At 41.1% G+C, this 23,797-nt stretch overlaps 1 protein-coding gene across 12 annotated transcripts in view; it reads right to left on the bottom strand.

The window, feature by feature from the left end:
- Positions 1-23,797, bottom strand: part of ZMIZ1 (zinc finger MIZ-type containing 1) — a 474,637-nt gene that overhangs the window by 143,485 nt on the left and 307,355 nt on the right. For all 12 annotated transcript variants that reach the window (XM_048856930.2, XM_048856927.2, XM_048856919.2 and 9 more), the window contains one exon: positions 22,400-22,505. In XM_048856930.2, the coding sequence (XP_048712887.1) occupies positions 22,400-22,505 (106 nt within the window). The remainder of the gene's footprint in view (positions 1-22,399; positions 22,506-23,797) is intronic.

Raw genomic sequence — 23,797 nt, 5'->3', positions numbered from 1 at the left:
AGTTTAACAAGCCCAGGTGTAATAAATCCATCTCCCAAGAAACGTTTTCTGAAGTTTTCATTTTTCATCAGTGCTTTGAAGATTTTTTGTAAGGTGACTAAACACAGCAGCATTTGCAAAAAGCAGATTTGTACTGACAATGTTGGAATGGTTTTAAATTAAGAATATGGATGCTTTCTTGGTCCTTCCTTTATGTCAGTAACTTCAAAAGTCCTTTGCTTGCACCTGTGTTTTATACTATTAGGATCTTAAGTTATTTTAAAAGAGAATAATATTCTAAGCAACTTATAGCTTTCCACTTGAGTCCCAACCACAGTGTAAAAGTTACTCAGTAATATCTGTATTAGAGTAATTTTTAAAATATACATTATTTCACCAGGAATGTATAAAATAACTGTCCCATGGTTGGAGGTGACAGGAGTTAAAAGAGTTGTGGGAGCTCAGCATCTCTGAAAATGAGACCACTTAGCTCAGTGTCTCATGTAGCCCTAGATGCCCAACTTCAGACAAGTATGAAAACACTGTTTTATCATTCCAATAGTTAAACACACATCAATAATTAAATGGATAGCATCACTGTGAAGTTTTGATTTGATTTGATTTTTGAGACTACTAAAATGCTGAAATCTTTAAACTGAATTAGGATCAAGCCAATTGAATGGCAAAGGCTGAACTTACACAGGGATATCGTACAGTTTCATAAACGAAATAAATGACCCATAAATCTTTTCTATAAAACCGTTTGATCACTTAAATGTTCTGCAGGGGGAAACCAACCCTTTTGATCGGCTCATTGGGAGCGATGAGCTGCTACTTAGAGTGCCCTGTAAATAGCACTGGTAGTCTACTGGAGCTGGGTAATATCAAAAGAACATTTCAGGATATGTGACCTACAAAAACACTGGAGTGATGCCCGGGCAGAATCTGAAGGAACGGGAGGCAAGTATGCTGTGTTCTTGCTGTAATATTCTCCCTTATATAGCTGATATTCCTTGACTTCCCACTATAAATCCTTTCTTAATCTAATGGAGAGTCAAAGACTTTGAAGGTAAAAACAAAGAAGTTCAGGGCAACCCAAAAGGGATGGCATCCCTGAGGAAGAGATGACTCCACACAATTTGTCAGCCCCCTGTCTTTACTCTTATATGCAATACACTTTTCTCTAGAAGATTGATAATTTTATTGTGTGGAAAGAAAGCCATGAATCCACTTCTGGGCTACCTGGAAACCTTCACAGGTCAGTGGTCACAGGTTACCAAGCTCACACATATTGGACAATGTGAAACACACTTTGGTGGAAAGCACTGTCCACTCTTTATTCTGAAAATGCTATAAGATGGAACTGTGCCTTTCTTCCTCCAGAAAAAAACAAACAAATAGTCAATCCCAAGGGTAACAGAAGCAGGGGAAATAATTGCTTAAAGTGATGTTAAAAGGTCTCATTTTGTCGCAGACATAATTCATAGTTCTTGGCAATGGTGGTGTTGCCCCAACTTGTGGCATGTACCTTCATTTTGAAATATTAAAAATATTTTTTTAAATTAACCGCTGAGAAGGAACAACTCAAGATGGAAAAGCATGTGCTTTCTCCCCTCCAACAAGTTACGGTGGCCCACTCATAGCCACCTAAGGAACTAATGTGGTTGTTTTAAGAAGCAAGATAGCAAAAGATTAAATCTTTGCCAGCTGTTAAGACATCAGTTTCATCACTCCTGTTCTGTACTCCATAATTTTCCCAGATTATGGGTTTCACTTCATTTGTGGCAGAAAACAAACACTGTGCCTCTGGAGTTGGGGGGAAATTCAGGATCCCCACAAACAGTCTCAAAATGGCACTGTTGAGGAAAGAAAAGGACTCAATATTTTTGTGCATTAAAGTGTGTTAAACCAACTCCTCCCCTTATATGAGGAATTCTTTGGGTGTCTTGAAGCAAAAGCAAATTGGAATGTGCCACACTGACCTGAAAAGTGAGGATGTGGGAAATAGCTGTTGTTAAGCACTGTACTGAGTCAGTACAGTGGATCTTATCATTATTTCCAAAGGAAGACACTAAAAGTACCTGTTGCTCCTCTAGGAAATCTATTATTATTGAAAAGGGCAGATTTTTTCAGATCAAAAGTTGTAATTTTTCCATGTAAGCTCTTAGTGTTACAAGAAACTGTGCGTATAATAATGGTCAGTGAGTATTCTATGAATAAGAGCCAGTCTCTCCCAAAACATAGCACATCCCTTCCTCTCTCTCCCCACCCTGAACAAAGAACAGGCAGTTCTCTGAGATCACATGTTCACAGACAAAACTAGTCCCACAGTTAAATTCACCCATCCAATCACTTAACACTTATTATAGGGTTTGTCTTCACTGCAGAATTAGCCCAGATGATCGGCACCTGGCTCTGATTCTTTCCCAGTGAATAACGGGAGAACTTGTTTGTCCTCTAGGTAGACAGCAGGGAATTGTGGGATGGCATTGGAGTACTATCAGCACTGCAGTGGTTTAGCCTGTGTCCTCACTGCAAACTAGGCAGGTTACCAGCCCAAGTGAATGTGGAACCCCGGCTCTAACCCATTACGGCAGCCAAACTAGGTAGCCTAGGTTGAAAACACGAATAAGCTTTGGGTAAGAAGTTTTGTGTATGAATGGAAGGGGGTTAGGGGCAACGCCCAAGTAAAAGCCCGGGCTAACTCTGCAGTGAAGACATAGAGGAGGCCAGCCAACATGAAGCACCCTCCTGTTGCATGATCCTGCCAAGGATCACATTTATATATATTGTAATTATTGATTTCAGTGGCACTACTTCAGGGAATGAAGTTAAGCACATGCATTAAATGTTTGCTGAATCATGACAGAATCTAACAGAACTGGCCAGCAAATGCAGAAATAAATAGAAATAAAATTCACGGTCACCAACATTTTTCAATCAGTCCCTTATAAATAACTTAAATTTATCGTCTTCTGCAACAGTCAAAACTAAAAAGGGAAAAGTATATATTGATTTTAAAGCGAGCAATTTGAATGTGTAAGCAATCTGAATACAAGGAGAAATGTGCACAACAGGACTTTTGATGGGATAAATGCACTTTACAATGTGGTGGGTTGTGTCAGTGGGTGTTTAAAAAAATCCTAAGTTGAATTTTACATGTAGATAAAAATACAAACAAAAAGAAATAGCCAAATATATAATGAACCAAGAGCTTGACTAAAATGTAAAATTGGCCAACAGAATGTAAAAAAAATTAGTAAAGATTCATTTTATACAGTATACTCAAAATACTTCTATTAAGTGTGCTATATTAAGCTGTAAGATTTGCCATATTGAGGCAAAACATAAATTTGTATGTTCACAGTTGATAGCATAACATCTCTCAAAGGAGTAAGTCTAGAAGATGGAATAGATCCAATGGTTTATATAAGGTTGTGTAGCAACTTTCCATTAAAGAAGGATTATTTCAATGGATTCATCACCTTTCATCTCTGCACACTCAGTTGAAGTATAGCAAAAAGGTAACCACAGAAGTTTTCTTTTCTCACATCACTTGAAAACACAGTGAGGTATATTTCCTTCTTTTTAAACTTTAAGGGCCTGATTTTCAGAGGTGCTCCAATTCAAGTTAATAGAAACTGTAAGTGCTCAGCAGAAGGGACCTTTAGTTTTTAGCCACACACTAGGGTAGGCACGGTCAACAATATGCTCCCGGGCTGTAGCTGATCTGGCTTAGTTCACACCTCCTGATAAAAATGACAAGTGTCTTGTCTCCACTAGGATTTTACAGCAGGATAGCTAATGCACGTTCATTATCCTGCTGTAAAGACCCCACCATTTCTGCAGTGAAGTCATAACCTGAGACTGTGAACACAGCTGCTCGCTGGCATGCAAGTAACATTTCTGATAGAGATACATATTTGCTGAGAACCTCTCCTCCATCAAGTCATCTCACAAAGACAATCAAGCAACTTCAGAAACCAACAACTTTCAGTGGATACTAACCTGAAGAATTCAATGCAGAAACCTAGAAGGGAAAGGTGTTTATTTTCTCTGTTTAAAAATACACACATGCAATCATCAAACATGGTGCTTCATTTCCAGTATCCTAGGGCAGCCTATATTTTTAAACTTGTAGGCTCAAGCAATTACCAGGAAATAAGGATTAGAAGATGTGTGCATCTGATCAGAATATTAAGTACATTTTAAAATAGAAGTCATGATTTATTTAGCCCTCTTACCTGCTTTTCCTTTCTGAATTAAATGCTGTTGATAACTTTATTAACTTCCCATGCAGCCCATCAGTCCCCATGGCAGGAGTTTTACCAAGTGGAAGAAATCTGATCTTTTGCAGTATACCTACTTGATTAATCCCTTGCTAGTACATCGGGGCAAGTTTACTGAGTTATTTAGGCAGTGAGCATACTTAAAAGCTCACAATCAACCCTAGTCATTTAGGAAGCTTTACTGAAGGTCCCACGTGTATATCTCCATGTAAGGAGTATCATGTTTTCCTTTACATCCCTTTGGGGAAAATTCCTACTCCTTAATGATCTAAAACCAGCAAATGGTATGACATTAAAAATAAATAAATCAAGCATAGAAAACCAAAAGAATAAAATCTTCTCACAAAAGACAAGGAATCGTCCTTTAAATTATTTTCCCCCTTACACCCTTTCCTTGGTTCCAATTTTGTAATAGAGGCGGCTGGGTAATTTGATTTCAAAGCATGGGCAAAAAGAGACTCATTTCAAAAAAGAAATGAAAAAAAACAAAGTTGAAGAGATCAGTGTGTCAGGCACTACTCTTGGATACCATGAGGAAAGGTGTGTTAAGGATACCATGAGGAAGGGTGTGTTTAAAATACCTGAAATCAGACACACATTTCATTCCGTTCTTACAGTATTGTTGACTTAAATTAGGAAAAACTCAAAGACACAGATGCTTAACATTGTTTCACAAGGGAATTAACTCCAGAAATACATCATAGAGACTGTTAGAGACTAGGAGAAGGTATTGGAACACCTTCCCATTCACAATAGTGTATGTTTCACCAATAACCATTTCCTGTAACTCTGTGGTTTGAATACAGCTGATTCACCAAAGAACTTAAGCATTTGCCTAAATTTAAGCACTTTAAACTAACTTTGATATCAATGAAACTACTGGTATGCTCAGTGTTTTACATGTTCTTGATGAGTCAGAAGCCATCTCAGCAGAATATCACTGATTCTGATTTGGCCACATATTCCCTTCTGTTGCCTCCTCTCCTCCTTTATCGTTTGTAATAACTGAAGGGTTAGTAAAAAGAAAAGGAGTACTTGTGGCACCTTAGAGACTAACCAATTTATTTGAGCATGAGCTTTCGTGAGCTACAGCTCACTTCATCAGATATATACTGTGGAAACTGCAGCAGACTTTATATACACACAGAGAATATGAAACAATACCTCCTCCCACCCCACTGTCCTGCTGGTAATAGCTTATCTAAAGTGATCAACAGGTGGGCCATTTCCAGCACAAATCCAGGTTTTCTCACCCTCCACCCCCCCCCCCCCCCACAAATTCACTCTCCTGCTGGTGCTAGCCCATCCAAAGTGACAACTCTTTACATAATCAAGTCGGGCTATTTCCTGCATAGATCCAGGTTTTCTCACATCCCCCCCACCCCCACACACACACAAACTCACTCTCCTGCTGGTAATAGCTCATCTAAACTGACCACTCTCCAAGTTTAAATCCAAGAGCTGTAGCTCACGAAAGCTCATGCTCAAATAAATTGGTTAGTCTCTAAGGTGCCACAAGTACTCCTTTTCTTTTTGTGAATACAGACTAACACGGCTGTTCCTCTGAAACCTTAAGGGTTAGTATTAACAGCTTGATTCAAGAAAGCACTTTAAGCAAGTACTTATCTATAAGGGCATGCACTTAAAACCCACAGAGTTCAATGGAAACTAAGCATGTGCTTAAATCTAAGCATGTGCTTGTGTTTTTCTGAGTAAGGATGATTTTATGATTGGCCAATTAAGTCGATGACAAAAATGGGGCAAGATTACCCTTTTAAAAAGCTCAACAGCACCAATTCTTTGGCAGTGACAAAATGTCCCATTTTTACTTATTTAAGGGATGAGCTGCAGACTGATACAGCTTGCCTCCAATGAAAATAAATTTACAAGTGAGTAGATACATTAGATAGAATTTGATTCCTCTGTAGGAATCCTTTTCTAATTTTGGCGTGTACCAGCCTGCTGTAGATCTTTCATTTACTGAACAGAATATTGTTTAATTCTATATCCATGTTAATTCTAGAAACATTTTAACAATTTAAAAATAATAAAGTATTAATTAAACAAAAGCAAACAGTTCTAATAGTTCTGAGAACATAAACAAACCTTATCCAGACAGCAGAAATAGTAACGGGAGTCCCTGGAGGTCAAAATACAGCTAGCTGCCTCTGCAACACAAAGCATCAGGGCAACGCAGCAGGATCAAAACCCAGACTCCCATCAGACTGCTCTGCTAAACACTTCCACAGGAATATCTGATTTCTTTTTACATGCCTCTGCAATTTTAGTCGGCACACAGAGACCAGCTCAAACAAGCCTCTAAGGTTATGTCTACACTAGAGAGCTTACAGTGGCTGCGCTATAAGATCTCTCGTGTAGCCACTCTATGCAGACTGGAGAGAGATCAACATAATAAATCCACCCCAACAACCAGTGGCTTATGCTGCCGAAATTTATAGTGCTGGGGGGGGGGGGGGGGGGGGGGGAGGGAGATATTCACACCCTGAGCGACATAAATTTTGCTGAAATAAGTGGTAGTATAGACATGGCCTTAGCTTTGATAATTCAGCCCATTCCCCTCTGTTTATGGCCATTTAAAATTTAATTTGATGGACTATATGACAACCATTATTAAGTGCTGCAGTGTTGCAATGAAAGGTGGATGTGGAAGGGTACAGATTGTGAGGCGGGGCAGGGAAAACAGTAAACATATCAAGCAAACATGTAACTTCTAGACTGGTAAATTTTGTTGCAACTCAGGACTGTAAAAATACAAATATTTTCAAGTAAACGAGGCAACAAACAAATAGGACAGTTACGGAGTGCCATATGTCCTTTAGTCTCACCAGTCTGCAGAATTCACCTCCAGTGTCCCCAGAGGCCCGCACTCAGCAAGGTACTTACACGTTACCACATGATGGGATTACTCACATGGTTAAAGTTAGGCACATTCTTCACTATCATGCTACATCAAGGCCACAATTGCTGACAATATTACTGTTGTGTAGAGCAGCGGTTCTCAACCTTTCCAGACTACTATACCCCTTTCAGGAGTCTGATGTGTCTTGTGTAATACAAGTTTCACCTCATTTAAAAATTACTTGCTTATAAAATCAGACATAAAAATACAAAAGTGTCACAACATGCTATAAGAGAAAAGTAGCTTACTTTCTCATTTTTACCATATAATTATAAAATAAATAGATTGGAATATAAGTATTGTACTTATATTTCAGTGTATAGTATATAGAGGAGTAAAAACAAATCATTGTATGAAATGTTAGTTTGTACTGACTTCGTTAGTGCTTTTTATTTAACCTGTTGTAAACCTAGGTATATATCTAGGTGAGTTGATATACCCCCTGGAAGACCTCTGTGTATCCCCACAGGTACACGTACCCCTGGTTGAGAACCACTGGTGTAGAGGAACCAAGCCAAGCAAGCACTAGTTGTATCCTCTGTGAGACTGTCGCATTAGGTGTGCATGTGGGGGGAGGAGGGGACATACAGGTTGAGATTTTCCTGTAGCGGATTTAACTATGCATCTTCGGTGACTTTTAATGGAAGATGTGTGGCTAAATCCCCTACAAGGCTTTGAAAAATTGCAATCTCAATTCCCATAATCTTGTGATAAAAATCAGAGTGAGTAAAGAATATACCAGCTGAATTTTCAAACCAACTAGCTTTAAATAGTCAAACTAATATAATCCATTTAAGGCCACCCAATCTGCAAAGCTGGTCCAACATTCTCATCTTGGGCGGTGATGTAAAAGGATCTTCAGTTAACTAAGAATTTTGGTTAATTGGTAGTTTTGTTTGCTTTTTAACCCAAACATGTGATAGTGAGAGCCAGAAGATTAATTGCAGAGCTAGCAGCTGATAAATTGCATTTATCATGTATCTTTTGACTACCTCACCTGCACTCTGCCCACTAATCCATCTTCATTGTTCCAAGGCCTGTTCAGTTGATCTCATGGTAGCTAAGGCATGTGGCTCTGCACATTGATACGGGGAGGTGCCCCAAAATAGTACATTTACAATCCTCTAAGAACTTGACTATATGTATATTTAGTTTGCAGCAGTCTGGGGTGTGACTTTACCCCGCAGTAGCCAGCCTACCATGCACTGACTGTCCATGCAGATCCTGCTGATGTGCATTAACAGTTCCTTAGTGTGCTTTAATCAAGGCAGGCTAGTGACAGGTAAAGTCACAATCCAGCTAGATGCGAACTAAGTGTTTGGCTAGACAAGCCCAAAAACATTGCTATCGGAGTTTTTTCCTCTAGCAAAAGTGGCATATGCAGAATAAGAGCTTTAGTGGTATAGGATGTGTAATTTACTCACCTGAGTAGTATGATCATTCAAATTTACAGCATGCTTACAGAAACTTTATACCACACTCAAGCACAGGGTATTTACTGTATAATACACATACACACACTTCTACAAATCCCCAGATTTGTATCCAAAATCCTAATCTGTTCCCAGGATTATATGGAGGGTATCACCCACTTGTGCATCTCAACATTTTGAAGCGGACAAAGGAACCTCTTTGGAGGTACCAATTACATTGGTCTGTCATCATTCTATCCAGTCTAAAACACTTACCTAATTGTTCATTGATTGATGAGCTAAGGTTAAATAAATGTGTTCAGCACATTTATCCATCTCCCCCCACGACCACCATACATACCCCTTCATGTTTAGTGCTTGAGCCTCCCCCCCACAGGACAGGTTTTGAAAACAAATCACTCCATTCTGAACAATCCCAACCTCTCTCAAACCTGTACATTTCTCAGTGAAGTCTCTAAGACATGAATCCTACCAGATCACAAGGAAATGAGAGAGAGACAACATAGCCTTTCACAAAACAAAAGGCTAGCAGGCTCCGGAGCTCAGTGAATCAAAGAGGGCTGTGTCATAGGAAATTGTCAAGATGGCTCTGACTGTTGGGATTCTTCTCCATTTTTCCACGTATCATTTTCGGTGTTTCTGTTTCCCCTCCTCATAATCAAAGCTGTCAAATATCTTGAAGTCCTTCATGTTCCCTGTAATAGGTTCTAGAGTGTATGTGCTCTCACAGAAGTTTATACACCTAGGCCAAATTTCAGAAGCGCTTTGGAAAGAGGCAATTTGATGATACTGAGTCAAGGGAGAAGAAAAATGCTGACGTGCCAGAGAATACCCAGCCTTCAGTGGAGCATGTGTTGAAAACTGTTCCAATGGGGAGTCTTACCTTCCAGCCAGAAGAGAATGCTGCCGCACTTGAGGAGCAGCTAGTCTGCATGGGGTACAAGTGTGACTCCTACAAAATGTGCATGCACTAGAAGGACTGGCTGCTTCCCTTTGGTCAACTGAGTCTCTGCCCTTGGATGTGGTGTGGGTTCCCATATTTGTGCATAAGGTGATATACTGTATCTGAAGGTAAAGCACCCTGAAGTAATTTTAACATGCACATGTGCAGGTTAATTTATATACAAACATATATAGAGTAATCAAAGCCTCCCTTTGAGCCACAACTAAGAAGTACCTGCCCTCTTTTTATAGTATTATTTATGTTACTGTAGAGGTTTAACTATTGCAACGTGGAGCCAAACTTTTGCTAAGCAGCATTCCAAGGGTGTGGAATTTGCTCCACTCAGAGCATCTGCCTCAGCCCATTCTTCTGCTCTTTGGAAAATATAGGACAATCTCTCTCTCATCCTGGGGCACTGTTAGCTCCTCCTCCCTTTGCTCACTGACGTTCCTCTCCTTGGTATTTTTACTTGTGCCATGGGGGTTATTTTTTATATTTTGTGTAATGTTTTAACCTATGTGCTAGAACTAGGGGTGATGCTGCTCCCCCTGGCTTGAAGTGGTTTCCATCATATACACAGTTTACAGTTTGGTTCAATGACTCTCAGCTCCCCCACTATACAAATTGTTCCAGCACCTTCTGTATTTTTAACAACATCCCAAACAATTTAACGACAGGGCCATATATTTAGCTCCCGGTGTAGCACTCCAGGTGACTGACATGACCAGGGCAGGGAGAGTATGTTTTGTAACTGTACTTTTGTTGTAATGATTCTCTGCTAAGATTTTGTTCCCAAGAAAACTTCATCCTCTCCCGCCCCCCGCCCCACATGCCTTCCTGCTTTGTTGTTTATACTTAGGTCAATTCACAGTTCTTGGGGTTACCGCTAATTATTTCAATGAAAGACAGATACATATTTAACTGCAGTATTTAAAAAAAAAAAAAAAAAAAGCCATGAGTCTTCCAAAAAAAAAAACCCCTTCCCTTTCACACTGCTGTCTGGCATTTCAAGGCCAGAAGGCCTGCACAATAATACCCAGTGGGAGACGATGACTATTACAAATTCCCAACAATTTACATCTACCAATCTCATTTTTAGACCTGCGGTGAATCATTTTTCACATAGAGAATCTAGAGGCCACTACAATTCTTTGTCTTAATGAAATTGCTTCTATAGTTAGCACACTAAAACGTGTGATTTGTTTTTACTATGATGAAAAGGCCTTACTTTACAAAGCAAGTAAGATGAATATTATTTGGGTCCAGCCAGGCAACTGTAGAGGAGACCATCAGACAAAACCCAACCACTCTGTTCTCAGAAGTTCAATATTACTTCCTGGGGACCAGTCTTGTTCAGATTTGTATGTTTAAATGACTCCAAAGTAAAGAAAGAAAGAAAGAAAATTGACTATTAAAAATATTTTAATATATGAGGCACTGCAAGAGCTTGCATTAGAGGTTTTCAGGGCTCAGAGTGATCAGCTGAAATTCCAGGTATTGGTTTCTATCTGTAAAGCCCTAAATGGTTTGGGAAATGATTCCATGCTTAACTTCTCTTTCCTTGTGTTAAAATGCCATAGTTGTGATCAGCAGAGATGCACAAGCCAGTGTCTCCTTGGTTTAACCAGGACAGGGGGCGTTGGCAAGCATTTTCCATGAAAGCACTTAAACTTTGGAACTTGCTCTCTCCAAACCTGGAATCTGAGCGGCCAGATTGATCAGCCTCTCAGTTTCCATTCCATCTGGGGAGGGAAGGGTCAATGGGCTAATGAGACTTCTGTGTGGGGTTTGATTTCAGAGGGGTTCATGGCAGCTTCATGAATTTGTTCATGCTTAACATTATTGTATGGAGTACAGTATAACGTTTTGTAAAGTGCTGAGAGTGTAAGGCTGGTGCTCTAGAATCCACATACAGACTGACTCAGCTTTAACAAAGGGAAGCAATGGCTCTTCATACACCTGCCTAATTGTTGCAAAGTGAGGAATGAACTAATAATATTTAACATTAAAAAACACTTTTACCCCACCTACAAAATGTGTTACAAGTCTTAAACAATTTATCCTCACAATGCCCCTGTGTCGATATGTAGGTAATAATCATCCTCACTTTACATATGGAGAAAACGGGGTCAAAAGTCTTGTCTAAGGCAGCTCAGTGAGCCAGAGTTGTGATAAACTCCACTAGGGATGCTGCCACCAATCCACACTTTGGCTACACACACATACACACCCACCCCCATTTGGTAACAGATGGGCTCAAGCTATTAAGGTCAGATCAACCTGCAGTTGGAGAGTGTTGGTTACATATAGGGGTTTGATTCAGGCCCCCTTTCTAGTCTTAGGTCCAAATCAGTCTTTATGCTGAACACTAATTTATTTTTGTAAGTGAAAAGCTATTTCTCCCCTTATTCCTTAATTTATTTCCTACCTACAACTGCTACATACAATGATTTAGCATGCTCGGATGTCAAGAATACAAAAGAACAAGGGGATGTTAGAATTAAAAGAACAGGTCAACAAAATAAATAAATAAATAAAAAAGCCAATCACGTAAACAAACAAACAAATAAATAAATAAAATAAGGCAGTTTTCTCTCTACCTGGAACACCTGCAGAGGAAACATGCACTGATTGTTTTCTTTATGCGTTATTAAAAAGTGAAGTAAAATGGAAGAAAACAGTGTATATAAAGAGAACAATCAAGGTGCATTTTCAAAGATGGACAAATTTACCTCCACTGAGTTTCACAGAAAACATACGTTTATACACTGTAGGGAACAATCTTTCACCGATGAGGGGAATATATGTTCTAAAAGGTTGCTTCATATCTACTCTCCTTATCTAATTTCTATTACTCTAGGACATTGCTCCTTTACTTCCACTTCCATATGATGTCAGAAAGATATGGTTTAAAAATCAGCATAATTTATTAGACTGGATCTGCTTGATTCTTTGATTATTCTTTAACTGACGTTTAAAATTATGTTTTATCACACAGCACCTATTCTAAATTTTTTGTTACAGGTGTATTATATCTGGAAAGAACTAAGAAGAATGAAAGGAGATGTAATAGTAAAAACTATTAAAAAAATAATACTTCTCTGCATGGAAATTAACCTAACTCATAATTCTTCTCTGAAAATAAGCATTGTCTACTAACCTTTATACTTGGCAATACTAGTTTCCTGTGCAAGGGGTTAAGAGCAAGAACATTCTTTAAGGCTAAGTGACACAGGAATACAAGAATTAAGAAATAGATTTGGGATTTTGACCAGCAGAAACTCAGTTGCATATATTGACTGCACTTGTTATCTTGGGATAGAATGAGCTGATTTGCTCATCCAATTCATGCTCCTGTAGTGCAGCACATCAGTGGCAAAAAGCTATGAATACTATCGGAAGCAGCTAATCCTACTGTCCAGGTGGCTGGACTCCCCATGAATTTAATTGAATGCTCTCAGTACATCCAGACCAACAGAAGGGCACTGGAGTGACCCAATGGTGTACATCTGGATGAAGCACAGCTGGAAAAGGATAACGTGCCAGACTGTATTACAGCTCAGAAAGGGCACCTTGTGATGGGCAAATGTCACTATAAAGAATTTCCTTACTTCTCTCCTCCATATGCATATATGCATTCCCCTATCTTCTACCCCTTTTCCTTTCAGGTTTCTGCTGGACAGTTAGGTCACCAATTTCTTCACTTTCAAAGTGCTTTACAAGCATTGGGCCACAGTCAGCTCAGGTTTAAGTTTGTCTCTACCACCAAAAACCCAAGGGCAGAGTCACTGAAGTAGAGGTTCCACTGAGGGAAGGTTACAGTAATAAAAAAGGGCTGAAATCTTTCCACAACCACTGTCAGCTCCAGCCTAGCCTCAAAGTGGATTATGCTCATTGGGAAATGAATGACAGGATGAGCTAATTCACTGTATTCTTTCCATAGTCTATGCTGATGTGGTGCCCACGGAGCACAGACACAAGCTACAGCTGCTCCCCCTAGGTAGCATTAACACTGGCTACTCTCCCATGTGGTGAATCACTCAGGTTGCGCAGGGATGTGGAATTGGTGAACCTAGCCCATTAATCTAAACTAAGTAGTTAGGCATGAATTACCTGCTTGTGTGCTGAAGCCACTATAAATTGTTGAGAAGGAGATTCGTAAATTTAATAGAGCTATATTTCTTGGATCTGTACTCCAACATAGAATTATTATTATTATTGAAATTCTAGCAGTGTGTAGGGGTCCCACCTGTAATCAGGCCCCCCTGTGCTAAGCACTGCACAAATATAGATTTAGAAGCAGTCCCCGCCCCAAAGGCCTCTCAATTTCAACAGACCAGGTGGGCCATGGGTGAGAGAAAGGAGGCATTTTAATCCTTAATTCACAGATGGAGAGCTGCGGCACTGAGAGATTGACTGACTTGCCTAGGGGCACAGACTGAGTGTGTGGGAGACCTGGGAACTGAACCCAGTCCAGCGTCGTACATACAAGACAAAAGGTGAGGCCTAAAAGCAAATACCACCCTTATTTAACCACCCATGATCGGTGTTCTCTTTTAGGATACTGTATATCTAGACCAGAATCCACTTATTTGCTGGAAGTGTAGGGAAGAGCCAAGAGTTCACTGACTAGATAACCTGTGTTAAAATACAACTCACCCTGTCCACACCAATGTTTTAAGTCACATTAGCTAACACACTGAACAAGAAAAAGACCTTTTATCCTACTCAAGACAAACCCTTTGGCTCCAGCATCATGTCAAGGCTATGTTTTAAAACTGGGACTTGCCAATTCACTTAACTGCAATATAAATTGGTTATCTCAGGATCCTTTGTACTGATAACTTTGGTATCTGACCCACTAAAAGCACAGCTTAATTACTCTTACGTTAAGCCATTATGGTCTTAAAAGGATACCCCAAAACCAAACAAATCTTAATACACAAAACCCTAATGACATGAAGTTTCATACTTTATTTAATAAAGTCCATAATTAAGAAGATTAAGTAGTGTTATTGTTTAACTGCAATACTAAAAAAAGCCAAACAGAGACAACTGTGGTTGAAAACAAGCCAATCACAGCACTCTATCTAACAGAAAGAGTTGCTATCTCTGCTATCAAATGTCTAACACTTAGCCGCCCATCCAGGCTGTCACAGGATTCATTTGCTGCAGTTTCTCAGTGACTGCTGAGGTACTTTCTCTGCACAATACTGCCCTCAGGCCTCTCTCAGTGCAGAGATATCGAACACTGTCTTTTTCCGACAAAGCTCCTGTATGATCTCATCCTGTCGTCCCCTTGTCTGGCCCCAGCTTGGCCTACTGACAAAAGCAAAAGCTACTCTGGGAGCAAGGAAAAGTTCAGCAGCTTGTTAAAGTATTTATGAAAAAAAAACCTGTAGCAAATTATTTCCTTCCTGACTTACCAAAAAAAACAAAAACAAACCACATGATCTGTGAACTCCATTTTACTTGCATAATAGGCCTTAAAATAAATGCATTATACAACTGAAAATGCTGGATTGGAAGGGCAAAAGCAGCCAAGCTCATGCTCCAAAGAGCCTTCATTTAAATCCTGGAACCTCTAGGGGTCCCAATCAGCACTATGCTGCAAGGAGAACTCAGGCCGCACTGAGGGAGGAGGCATTAAGAGGAGAGAAAAGACAGGCAAACACAAAGGCATGCAGGTAGCCTGTAGTTCAGAAGCAAATGAGCATGTAACTAACCTGCTGGGCCATTCCCTATAGGTGTCAACAAGTCAACGGAATTTACTGTTGATATTTTGGGAGCAGCTGTCATGAAAAGAGACAAACATCTATTTTTAAAAGCTGTGTCATCTGTCTTCAGGGTGGGAAATGCTGCATTCGACCTGCTACAGAGGCAGTGGCCCAGACACAGCAGCATGGGCTATAAGAGTAAATGGAGGTGCAGCCATTATGACAGGTTAAATGCCAAGAAACGGAGGCAAGAGGCACAAGTCATTAAATCACCATTACTATTGAAAAACCACACAATAACTTTTAATACTTTTCATGCCAGACGGGTCTCCCTAGGCACTCTCCAGAACAGGGGTCTCAAACATGCGGCCCGCGATTTTCTGCGGCCGGCCAGCTCCCCGCAGCCCCCCCACCGTTTACCTAGGGCAGCTCCGGCCTGGCGCGCACCGGGGGCACGGCAGGCTCCCCGCCTGCCTGCCCGGGAAGTGGCTGGGACCTGGGGGGCGGGACGGGACACCACAGAGGCCTGTGTGTTGCCCTGGCTGCGCCTCCAGGTACCTCCCCGGAAGCTCCCGTTGGCCACAGTTTCCAGTTTCCAGCCAATGGAAGCTGCAGGGGGTGGTGCCTGGAGGCACAGCTGGGGCAACACACAGACCCCTGTGTCCCCTCCCCGCCCTCCAGGTTCCGGCCGCTTCCCGGAGCAGCGCGGGGGCAGGACGGACAGGCAGGCAGGCAGGCGGGGAGCATGCCCTGCCCCTCGTGCACGCCGGGCCGGACCTGCCCCGCAAAACCTTCTTGCACCCCGACCCCCTGCCACACCTCACACCCCTCCTGCACCCCGACCCCCTGCCATAAGCCCCCTGCTGCACCCCACACCCTGACCCCCTGCCCTGAGCCCCCTGCCGTACCCTGCACCCCTCCTGCACCCGGATCCCCTGCCCTGAGCCCCCTGCCGCAACCTGCACCCCTTCTGCACCCCAACCCCCTGCCCTGAGCCCCCTGCCGCACCCTGTACCCCTCCTGCAACCCCTGCACTCCATGCCCAAAGGGCTTCGGCCAAAAAGTGGGGAAAAAAACTGCACAAGTACACTATGTAGGAGCTGTGCCAGTAATGGATGAACTTTAGAAGAGTTTGGGGCAGATATTTTCCCCAACAATAACCTAACAGGCTTTGTTTTCATTAGGAAAAAACATGTATTCTCACCTTACAGCAGCTAACACGTGGCAACGAACATGGAAGTAAAAGTCCTAGTGAAGACAACGCCGTTTTTCAACTAACACATGTTAGCAGATCAAGATAAACCCTAGGCTCCCAGGGCTGGCGCAAGGATGTTTCGCTCCCTAGGCAAAACTTCCACCTTGCACCCCACTCAGCCCCCCCGGGAGCCCTGCGGCAGCTCCTCACCCCTCCACCCTGAGGTGCCCCCCCTGCGGCAACTCCCCCCCACCCCCTGGCCCCTCAGCCCAGGGAGCCGTGCGGCAGCTCTCCACCCCAGCTCACCTCTGCTCTGCCTCCTCCCTGAGCACGCCACCACCGTTCCACCTCTCCCACCTCCCAGGCTTGCAGCGCCAATCAGCTGTTTGGCGCCGCAAGCCTGGGAGGGAGAGAAGCAGAGCGGAGCAACATGCTGAGGGGAGGAGGCGGAGCAGAGGTGAGCTGGGGCGGGGAGCGGTTCCCCTGTGTCCCTGCCCGCCCGTTACTTGCTGCAGGCGGCCCTCCCCACGCCCTCCTGCACCAGCTCATCTCCGCTCCACCACCTCCCTGGAGCACGCTTTTGGCCTCCCCCAACCACTTGACGTCTCAGGCGGCCGCCTAGTTTGCCTAGTGGTTGCACTGGCCCTGTAGGCTCCCAGAGTCTTCACCCTGACTGCTAAACACATGTGAAAACTACAAACTGCCTTCTCTTCACTAGGACTTTACCTCCTTTTAGTGGCAATGCATTAGCTAATAAAATGTAAGAACACACCTTTTAAAGATGCACCCCATCAGAAGCTTCTCCTTCCCACCACACCCAATGAACCATCTTCCTTCATCTCTGTCCTTCCCCCGCCACTTCCTCCTCCCTGTCATTTCAGATTGCCACCAGGTCTGGAGACCTCTACATGTTGCTCACATCATTACTCTGGCAATGACTGGACCCTCCAGAGTGCACACCACATATACACAGTGCTCTGGGACACAAGTCAATGGAGAGGTCTAAAATCCAGTGGGCAGCAATTCAGAGCTAAGCAGAGAAAACTTAAGAACTGATTTGCCCCAAATTAAAATGTTAGGGGGATGGAATAGTAGTGTATGGTGACCAGACAGCAAGTGTGAAAAATCGGGACGGGAGTGGGGGGTAATAGGAGCCTATATAAGAAAAAGCCCCAGATATCGGGACTGTCCCTATAAAATCGGGACATCTGGTCACCCTAGAGTAGTGAGAGGAAAGACATAGTGGCTGCAGGGCTTAGAGAGGAGAGGAGGCAGTGAATGACACTGATCTGGACCAATCCAAGCTTCCAGAAAACTTTGGAGATGATTGACATTTGAAGCCACTTGTTATCTGGCAAAAAGTCGTTTGTTCATCCCTATAGTATACACAACTCAATGAGTAGTTTAGCAAATTAATTTTATTTTGGTATGCCATTTACCTGCCCCTCTCCCCAAAAAAGGAAAAATAATCATAGTTCTAAGAAAATGGGATAGATATTTACAGTTGGCACCCTCATTTTTGAATGCATATTGTCTTATTGCCAATGTAACAATAATCTCTTTCTTTTTTCAGGGTGGGGTTGGGGCATGGGGGGAAACAGAACTTTATAAACACATTTAATGTTTGTGAAAAGTGGCAGAATGAATTTTCTCTTCATCCACAGAAAAGCTGCAGCACGAACAGCAACAGTGCCAGCTTCCCAACACCACCTCCTCGAAGTCCCTCAACCATACTGTGGAGCGTGTCAGTATAAATTCCAATTCTGGCCTTATTGTGAACTTGATACGAGTGTAAATTGTTAGGCACTTCTTCTACAAGAGTGAGGGACTTGTGTATTGCAAGAATTCTTGTATTGTGATACACAAAAAGGCCCATTTATATATCGGGGTGATATCCTGGTCCCACTGAAGCCAATGGGAACTTTCTTTTCACAGAAGGAATCAAAGATAATAGCCAGGATGTTTCAGGTCTTTTGGGACGCAACGTTCTTGCAGTGTGTCTGGTGGTCAATCCAACTGTTCAGCTGCCTACACAATACAAACCACTGCACTACACATTCCACTGCATTGTCCCAACATTTGCTCTCTTGTCTGTACTTCACAAACCGCTGTGGAGCCTCTGGGTTTAGAGCTCTCGGGTATTGTGCCTCTCCGATTTGCCAGTCATTCTTTGTTAAGGGGAGCTATCATACTAGAACAGGGAGACCAGACCCTTAAATAAACTAAGGGTTTGCACATCTTCCAAATCTAGTCCCACAGTTAATGCTTGCAAAATGCTTTGGGATCCTAATATGAAAAACATTACCGAAGGGCAAATAGTTAACAGTCATGTACTTTTTCTTAAACACAAGACTGTTAAAATATTACCCTTTGCATTACAACAAATAGATGGATCAATTTAGACCGTTAAGAATTTGCATGTGATAAGTTTGCTCTCCAAAATTCCATTTTGCACTGAAGTCATTTGGAGTCTCACCATGGTATATGAAGACTCAGTGTTAACTGTAAAGAAGACACTCCTTGAAAAGGAAATACTTTCCTAACTGACAGGAAGTGCCAGTACCAACCCCTTTAACTATAACAAAGTGACTGATTCTAGTAAAGCAATTCCAACTCATGAAGGGAAAAAAGTTCAAAATATGCACAATAATAAAAAGCAGATCTTCAGCTCTCAAGACATTGGATTGCAAATACAAGAAAATGCCTCTGTAAAAAGGCTATTTTAGGGTACCATATCTAGCCTCTCAATTATATCCAGATTAATTTTGCTCAGTTTAAAAGTAAAAAAAGATGTTTATTCTAACTATCAGCTCTGCAAACTAAATCTGAGAACTGAAAATCAAGCTATGATTTTCCCCACTTACATCATCCCAGTAACAAAGATTCTGCCGTTAGAAATTAGCTTACAATTTGGCCACTGATGCATGAGTCAGAATATACCCCAGCTTGATCTCCGAGAACTGTATGTCCTGTATGGCAATACTCTAACACACCCACACAAAAGAGGTTTTCAGTAACGTTAGCAGGTATGATTTGGGGGATACACACGCAGCAAGTACGCAGTAAGGGCAATTTTAACAGTTACTTTTCTAATTGGAACCTCCTTTTAAAAAAGATTCAGCTAAGCCACTTTAACTTATAAAAAGATGTTGGCAAGAAATTACTGTTAATGGGAACAACTTTATTTTTTAAGGCAACACTTGACTTTCCTAATGATTTCTATGTAACACATATAGAAACAATAGAAAGGGGATACATAACGAACCATTTAATAATCACTGCATCTCATATTTTTGGATTTTTACACATAAAAAATGAGGGTCATAGTCATTTTAGACCAAATAAGTAATCTAGAAACTATGGGCTGCAGAGGGGTTTTCAACAATTTCTGGTTACCTCTCTCTAATGAAATTTTGCTTATCTCACATGTCAAAGTGGTGGACAATATGGAATAACAGCATTTATAGAAGTATCTTTCCTTAATAACATTAAAGTGTAATTTGTAGGAATGGACTCAAACCCTTGCACATTCCTCAACATTAAGTCCAGAGAAAGAAAATACTCCAAAAAACTATTTGATTTTAAAAAATCATGCGGGATATACATCAGCACATCTTGGGAGTAGGAAAGGGGGTCATTCAGATAAAGTTTTGAAAGTGTCCTAAAGAAAATCAACAAGCCAGGCCGGGGAAAAAGAAAATGTTATTCAGAAACTACACATGCAAGACTTCTTGACATAATAACTGAAGTGAGTCATGAAGGGAGCTATAAATACTGAGGAATATAGAGTACTTAGAAAGATCCAGAGAAAACGCTGAAGGAGAAAAGGTAGTGTCAAGAAAAAACTGACAGAAGATCTTAGCGGAAGTTGCATGAGGGAGTAGAATCATTGTGGCTTAACAGACCATAAAGCAGTGAGGATATTTGGAATTTACTATGAACCCCTCCTGTCAGAATGATTAGGAGTGACCTTGCTTTTGTAACTCGGGTCTGCCCACCTTCCAATTTCCCCACTTATTGTAGGAGCTCTCACATGTCTGCCATGCGAACATAAGCCCGTCTGGGCACGGACTACGTCTACTGATGCGACTTTTCACAGATTCATTAATAGATGCCCATGGTTATGCTCCTACTCTAGCAAATTTGGTAACAAGGGCGATTGTGAAAAGTTGATGTTTATGGAAAAGGAAATGCAAATATTATTGGTGAAACACAAGGCAAAACAGGCACGTGTCAAAGCAAACACCTCAGGTCATTGGAATTAAAGGATGAAGCTGTGTACATGAGTAGGAAATGGTAAGCAAAGGAGGAGAGTGAAAAGAAGATTCTTACTATCATATGTTAAGCTAAAAATTAAAGATTTTTACTCCCAAATACATAAAGTTACAAGCAGCTAATGACAGAGACAGCAATACCTTTCTGGGGTTGCAAGGGAAATGCACTGAGTGAAGACAGATATGACTAAAAAATAATTATTTGCAGCAGCCAAACACAGACATAACATTTCCCTAGAAGGAATGAAAAACTGGAGGTTGTCAAGACTACGCAAGAAAAGTGAATCAAGAAATGAAAATGTCTGAAGACTGACAACCTTCCCTCTGCCAGCACCGTGATGGGATCCACATCAGGAAAAAGTTGCAAAAGAAATTACACGGCACCTTTAGTAGGTCTATTTTAAACATATTTAGAAATAGAGGAATCTTAATGCACACAAAGCTGGATTTAAAAAGCCTCTGATAAGATTAATCAGGGAAAGAACAGATAGCTATCACTGGAGATAATTCACAAATGGGAGATCATGCCTAATAAATTGGATAGAACATTTTGAGAGCCAATAAATATTTCATGGAGGTGCTTAGAGGAGTGAAAATCATGTACAATTTATTGGACATTTAGCAAAATTAATAATCTGGTAATCACACAAAAGGCAAATCTGTGAAGTCAATGAGTATGACATAAGGCATGACCCACTATTTGATAAGGAACTGCCTTGAACACTGAAGGCAAAAGTTACCCATGAATGGAAGTTTGGCACCAATAAGCATCAGTGGTAGGATCCAATCAGTTCACTGTAAGAATTATTGTCTTGGAAGGAGGTAACATTTGCTGAGGTTGTGACTGTGGTGGCATGGCAGTCGATACTAAGCACGAAGGCAATACAATTAAGTATGTCCAATTCTGAAAAGGAGCAGTTATCTGCTCATTTTCCTAGACTGTGTGTGCTATATTGACATTAGTCAACTAAGAGAAGAGGTGAAAATTAAGCACAGTAAATAAATGTAAGCAAGTGCGGCAAAAAGACACAAAACAATGGATTCTTCATCTCTCCCACACAATGGTGACATGTCAAGGGTCCATTATTGCTACTTTGGTAGAAAGCTGTGGTAAAATAGAAGTGAATGCATTGTATGCCAGACTATTGGAATGGTGGTTGCATGGTATTATATAGGTTAAGAATAGGTGGGAATACTACCAAACAGCACAAATTGTAAGAACAAGTGGTACTCTTTTATACAGACACCTATGGCCCACACAACAAAAAGTCCACACTAGATACACTTAGGATTGTAGAAGGAATTTGAAAGAATGAGACAAATAGACACATTATAGAAAGGCAATGCGAGAGATTAAGAGTTCACTAAAATGGTGGGATTGGGTGTATAGGTTCTCCCTAAGGGATTTTTTTCCATCTCAGGGTTATAGAATATTAAGGACCTTGTTTCTGGAAGTAACACTAACTAGGAGGAGCACCAGGGCAGCGAGTGACACTTTTTGGAGAGAATGCAGGGGTTCCCAGCATCAGGTATCCCTGGTTCATGGCCAGCACATTCAGTAGCTATGATGGAGCAAGATACTTGGTGATATTTGTTCAGAATTTGACCCTGAAAGAACCATTGATATAATGGAAATAGCCTTTTCCTACCAGCTGATTTTGGAGTGAATTTGTCCCTGTTGGCTGCACATACGGCCAGTAGCCTGTATCCAAGATCCAAGTCAAATCCTTGCTGTGCTGCCACTCGACTAACAACCTGTGAAGGGAAAGAGAAAGCTTCAGTGGGGGTTAATTCTAGCTCCTTGCAAAGTCACATTAACCTGCATATTGACACAAATGGTACACAACTGTCTGCTGCTGTGACATCCATAGCATATACATGGGGATGAGGCATTGTTCTCCAACAGTTTTTCAAACAAGCACAGAAACCTGCACTTTTGCATCTGTTATCTGTTCGTTCCCCTGGAGAGGCAAAGCTTAATACAAACAAACAGTAGAACTTTCATATACACTGAAGCATGACATATTTTATTGTATTTAGGAACTATCAGACCAGATCTTAAACACTGCTGCACAGACATTAACAAGCACAATGCATTGTTCTTAAGAGCACTGTCTTGATCTTCTTGATTAAAAAATCCTCCCACCTCACTGCTATGCAACACGCAATGTTCTGGTCAGCTGCCACCCTCCACCCCAGAGGTGGCTGCACTTCAGTAGCACTGTATACTCTCTGGGAAATATCTTGGGATACCTTCTGGATAAACAGGATCTATAATAAAAGGTCTATATAAACAAAGTATTATCCAAACATATATCATACAAGCTGAAAGGAGAACTTAAGTAAGGTGTAGGCAATAGAGCCAGTTTTATTTATTTGTATTGCAACAGTACCAAAAGGCCCCAGCCACAACTGAAGCTCTACTGCACTAGGTGCCATGAGAGACAATCCATGCTCTCAGTAGCTTACAACCCAAAAAATAAAATATTCTTTTTCCTTCCTTGTCTCAGGATCAAATCCACTCGTTAAATTAAAAGACAGTGCACATTCGTGGGCAATTATCTCTGTTTAGAACCAGCTCTCAAAAGAGCAACGGTACAGAACAGAGTTAGAAACCAAGATACACAATAACCTATAAATGGTAATGAAATGTACCATTCTGTGTTAAGTAGTCAGTTCTATCACATGAATCTTCTCATTCCAAATTGTTTTCCAGTATCTACTTTTCCTAATTAACAATAAAGAATCAGATTTCCTTATTAAGAGAGTATTACTACAGATACTGCTGCAGTTTATGGATAGATTTTTGTTGATGTTAATTTGGAAACTAAAATTTATGCAACTGCATCAGGTGGTTTCCCCTTTCATTTTCTTTAACACTTCTAATCTCAAAATCGAGCACCAGAGATCTTCATGACAAACAAATAAGATTAAATTTGGAATAATCAACATAATAATATACAGGTCTGGAACACTGCAGCCATCCCTTTTACATCCAGTTTATCTATGTTAGTTGAAGAGATAAAGTAAAATTTTAGATAGGAAGA

This window comes from Caretta caretta, chromosome 7, assembly GCF_965140235.1.
Source record: "Caretta caretta isolate rCarCar2 chromosome 7, rCarCar1.hap1, whole genome shotgun sequence".
NCBI lineage: Eukaryota > Metazoa > Chordata > Testudines > Cheloniidae > Caretta > Caretta caretta.
Note: the sequence above shows the minus strand (reverse complement) of the source record. Positions and strands in the feature narration are given on the sequence as shown.